The sequence below is a fragment of the Ictalurus punctatus genome, chromosome 15 (genome assembly GCF_001660625.3).
Source record: "Ictalurus punctatus breed USDA103 chromosome 15, Coco_2.0, whole genome shotgun sequence".
Lineage (NCBI taxonomy): Eukaryota > Metazoa > Chordata > Actinopteri > Siluriformes > Ictaluridae > Ictalurus > Ictalurus punctatus.
The window spans coordinates 26307727-26312726 of NC_030430.2; the positions used below are offsets into that span (position 1 = coordinate 26307727).

General features: G+C 49.8%; 1 protein-coding gene across 4 annotated transcripts in view; it reads right to left on the reverse strand.

Annotated features, from left to right (window-relative positions):
• Nucleotides 1–5000, reverse strand: part of hdac7a (histone deacetylase 7a) — a 68538-nt gene that overhangs the window by 14459 nt on the left and 49079 nt on the right. For all 4 annotated transcript variants that reach the window (XM_053686412.1, XM_053686411.1, XM_053686410.1 and 1 more), the window contains 5 exons: nucleotides 4812–4984; nucleotides 4497–4673; nucleotides 3897–4104; nucleotides 3630–3763; nucleotides 285–405 (listed from right to left, as the gene is read on the reverse strand). In XM_053686412.1, the coding sequence (XP_053542387.1) occupies nucleotides 285–405; nucleotides 3630–3763; nucleotides 3897–4104; nucleotides 4497–4673; nucleotides 4812–4984 (813 nt within the window). The remainder of the gene's footprint in view (nucleotides 1–284; nucleotides 406–3629; nucleotides 3764–3896; nucleotides 4105–4496; nucleotides 4674–4811; nucleotides 4985–5000) is intronic.

Consider the following 5000-nt stretch of genomic DNA (forward strand, 5'->3'; position numbering starts at 1 on the left):
CAGAGAGGGACATAAATAAAGGATTCACACACACACACACACACACACACACAGTGCAGTGATGGGCTAAGAGGCAGAAGACTAAGTGAAACATTTACATTAGGAGAAAAAAAAAATTAACTGCAGAAGATCTGATCTTCTGTCTGAAGCACTGACCCGCCCACCAACCCTCCCCACTTTATTTATATGGTAGTTACTTCCTTTTCTTATTTCACTCTTGTTTTAGTAGTTAATTCATCTCAAATGATGTGTGTGCTACACCCATATGTGTGTATGTTCATTACCGGTGAGATTGCGGTTGTCCAGTTTGAGGCGGTTCAGTGGGTTTGTGCCGTACAGGAGAACATGACGCTCCGTATGAACTGACTGTAACTCCTCCAGAGTTGCCTTACGGCCACGGATACTCTACACACACACACACACACAGATATTGAGTAATTGTGTGTTGTAAAGTGCAGTGGAAAGCAATAGAGAGCAATAAAGTACAATTAAGTAGAGTGTAGTAGAGGACAACAGAGTGTAGTAGAGGACAATAGAGTGTAGTAGGGGCAGTACGGTGTAGTAGAGGACAATAGAGTGTAGTAGGGGCAGTACGGTGTAGTAGAGGACAACAGAGTGTAGTAGAGGACAATAGAGTGTAGTAGGGGCAGTACGGTGTAGTAGAGGACAATAGAGTGTAGTAGGGGCAGTAGGGTGTAGTAGAGGACAACAGAGTGTAGTAGAGGACAATAGAGTGTAGTAGGGGCAGTAGGGTGTAGTAGAGGACAGTAGGGTGTAGTAGAGGACAGCAGGGTGTAGTAGAGGACAGCAGGGTGTAGTAAAGGACAGTAGGGTGTAGTAGAGGACAATAGGGTGTAGTAGAGGACAGTAGGGTGTAGTAGAGGACAGCAGGGTGTAGTAAAAGACAGTAGGGTGTAGTAAAGGACAGTAAGGTGTACTAGAGTTCAGTAGGGTGTAGTAGAGGACAGCAGGGTGTAGTAGGGGTCAGTAGAGCGTAGTAGAGGACATTCGAGTGTAGAAGGGGTCAGTGGGGTGTAGTAGAGGACAGCAGGGTGTAGTAAAGGACAGTAGGGTGTAGTAGAGGACAGCAGGGTGTAGTAGGGGCAGTAGGGTGTAGTAGAGGACAGCAGGGTGTAGTAGGGGCAGTAGGGTGTAGTAGAGGACAGCAGGGTGTAATAGGGACAGTAGGGTGTAGTAGAGGACAGCAGGGTGTAGTAGAGGACAGCAGGGTGTAGTAGAGGACAGCAGGGTGTAGTAGGGGCAGTAGGGTGTAGTAGAGGACAATTGAATGTAGTAGAGGACAACAGGGTGTAGTAGGGGCAGTAGGGTGTAGTAGAGGACAGCAGGGTGTAATAGGGACAGTAGGGTGTAGTAGAGGACAGCAGGGTGTAGTAGAGGACAGCAGGGTGTAGTAGGGGCAGTAGGGTGTAGTAGAGGACAATTGAGTGTAGTAGAGGACAGTAGGCTGTAGTAGAAGACAGCAGGGTGTAGTAAAGGACAGTAGGGTGTAGTAGAGGACAGCAGGGTGTAGTAAAGGACAGTAGGGTGTAGTAGAGGACAGCAGGGTGTAGTAGAGGACAGCAGGGTGTAGTAGAGGACAATTGAGTGTAGTAGAGGACAGCAGGGTGTAGTAGAGGACAGCAGGGTGTAGTAAAGGACAGTAAGGTGTACTAGAGTTCAGTAGGGTGTAGTAGAGGACAGCAGGGTGTAGTAGGGGTCAGTAGCGCGTAGTAGAGGACATTCGAGTGTAGAAGAGGTCAGTGGGGTGTAGTAGAGGACAGCAGTGTGTAGTAAAGGACACTAGGGATACAGTAGAGGACAGAAGGGTGTAGTAGAGGACAGTAAGGCATAGTAGAGGACAGTAAGGTGTGGTAGAGGACAATCGAGTGTAGTAGAGGACAACAGAGTGATAGTAGAGGAATGCAGGGTGTAGTAAAGGACAGTAAGGTGTAGTAGAGGACAGCAGGGTGTAGTAAATGACAGTAGGGTGTAGTAGAGGACAGTAGAGTGTAGTAGAAGACAGCAGGGTGTAGTAGAGGACAGCAGGGTGTAGTAGAGGACAGTAGAGTGTAGTAGAGGACAACAGGGTGTAGTAGAGGACAGCAGGGTGTAGTAGAGGACAATAGAGTGTAATAGAGGACACTAGGGTGTAGTAAAGGACAGTAGAGTGTAATGGAGCACAGCAGGGTGTAGTGAAGGACAGCAGGGTGTAGTAGAGGACAGCAGGGTGTAGTAGAGGACAGCAGGATGTAGTAAAGGACAGTAGGTGTAGTAGAGGACAGCAGGGTGTAGTAGAGAACAGCAGGGTGTAGTAGAGGACAGCAGGGTGTAGTAGAGGACAGTAGGGTGTAGTAAAGGACAGTAGGGTGTAGTAGAGGACAGCAGGGTGTAGTAAAGGACAGTAGGGTGTAGTAGAGGACAGCAGGGTGTAGTAGGGGCAGTAGGGTGTAGTAGAGGACAGCAGGGTGTAGTAGAGGACAGTAGGGTGTAGTAGAGGACAGCAGGGTGTAGTAGAGGACAGCAGGGTGTAGTAGAGGACAGTAGGGTGTAGTAAAGGACAGCAGGGTGTAGTAGAGGACAGTAGAGTGTAGTAGAGGACAGCAGGGTGTAGTAAAGGATAGTAGGGTGTAGTAGAGGACAGCAGGGTGTAGTAGAGGACAGCAGGGTGTAGTAGAGGACAGTAGGGTGTAGTAAAGGACAGCAGGGTGTAGTAGAGGACAGTAGAGTGTAGTAGAGGACAGCAGGGTGTAGTAAAGGATAGTAGGGTGTAATAGAGGACAGTAGGGTGTAGTAGAGGACAGTAGGGTGTGGTAGAGGACAATCGAGTGCAGTAGAGGATAGCAGGGTGTAGTAAAGGACAGTGGAGTGTGGTAGAGGACAGCAGGGTGTAGTAGGGGTCAATAGGGTGCAGTAGAGGACATTCGAGTGTAGAAGAGTTCAGTAGGGTGTAGTAGAGGACAGCAGGGTGTAGTAGAGGGCAGTAACATGTAGTAGAGTACATTAGAGTGTAGTAGAGGACAATCGAGTGTAGTGTAGTGGAGGACAATAGAGTGTGGTAGAGGACAGCAGGGTGTAGTAGAGGACAGCAGGGTGTAGTAAAGGACAGCAGGGTGTAGTAAAGGACAGCAGGGTGTAATAGGGGCAGTAGGGTGTAGTAGAGGACAGCAGGGTGTAGTAGGGGCAGTAGGGTATAGTAGGGGCAGTAGGGTGTAGTAGAGGACAGCAGGGTGTAGTAGAGGACAGCAGGGTGTAGTAGAGGACAGCAGGGTGTAGTAAAGGACAGCAGGATGTAATAGAGGACAGCAGGGTGTAGTAGGGGCAGTAGGGTGTAATAGAGGACAGCAGGGTGTAGTAGAGGACAGTAGGGTGTAATAGAGGACAGCAGGGTGTAGTAGGGGGCAGTAGGGTGTAGTAGAGGACAGCAGGGTGTAGTAGGGGCAGTAGGGTGTAGTAGAGGACAGCAGGGTGTAGTAGGGGCAGTAGGGTGTAGTAGAGGACAGCAGGGTGTAGTAGGGGCAGTAGGGTGTAGTAGAGGACAGCAGGGTGTAGTAGAGGACAGCAGGGTGTAGTAGAGGACAGCAGGGTGTAGTAGGGGCAGTAGGGTGTAGCGGAGTTAGTTAGTGCACTACCTCACACTGCGCTCTGAGTCCACGCTCCTGCAGACGAGACCAGATGCTCTGAATTCTCCCAGCATGCTCAGGGTGAGAGCTGTTATCTCCACATGTACACTGGTGCTTTAACATCTGAGAATCATACACCAGACCTACACACACACACACACACATAACCACACACACACTCCAATGTATTCAAATGCTAAATCATATACATAACAAAAGTTATGTAAAAAAAGAAGTGTTCATACCTGCAGCCCTCTGATTGGTCAGCAGTCTTACCTGTGGTAAAGTGTGATTGGCTGAGGTTGGATTCGGTTGCCGTGGTGATGGGCAGTGTTTTGTCAGGCAGTGTGTGTGAGGTGGAGGCTGGTGATGACTGTGTGCGTGAGAGTGGCCGGTGACCGCTGCTGAACATCATGGGTAATGCCATTTGGGCTGTGTGTCTGCGCAGCTGCTGCAGCTGTTTCTGCGTCTCCCAAAGACGTGACTACACACAAACACACACACACACAGGGTTAAAGGAAGCATGGAGAAGGACTCTGCTGCCCCCTTGTGAGTTCAGTGAGATAGACTACTGGAACAGTGGAGTGGTGAGAATGCACCCTCTGCTGGAGAACAGTCAGCTCTACACTCAGACACTGTGCTGTGTGTCAGTGATGAAACGCTGTACTGATGTGTCCATGTTCACTTGCCTCTGTGTGTGTGTGTGTGTCTATGTGTGTGTCTGCGTGTGTGTCTATGTGTGTGTGCATGTGTGTGTGCGTGTGTGCACGTGTGTATGTGTGCATGTGTGCATGTGTGTGTATGTGTGTGCATGTGTGTGCATGTGTGTGTATGTGTGTGTATGTGTGCGTGTGTATGTGTGTGTGTACGCGGTACCTGGTTGAGAATGAGGGTCTGCTGAAGGCTGAGCTGCTCATCCTGAGTCTCCGCCTCCCTCTGTGACTCTGCCCTGCTCTTACCGACGTTGCTGGATGACGTCCCCACTTCCTCCGAGTCCATGTCCTCAGAGGGGATCTGACAGAGACGTGGCTTCTCACTCGACTTCGACATGAGCTGGAGAACACACACACACACACACACACACACACACACACACACACACAATTAAAGCTTTCGGTTCAATGGATAACAGATAGCATGTTGTAGTGAATGTGTTTATGATTGTGTGTGTGTGTGTGTATGTGTGTGTACCTTGCCAAGGTGTGTTTGTTGTTTCAGTCTCTCCAGCAGCTGTGTGTTGTGTTGCTGTTGCAGCAGGTGTGTGTGTATGGCGTGGGGACTGGGGGGCAGCGGCTCAGACCGTGTGCGGCTCAGTGGCTTGTGAGCAGCGCCGACATGCAAAGGAACTGGAGCCAGACCTGGAACTGCACACACACACAC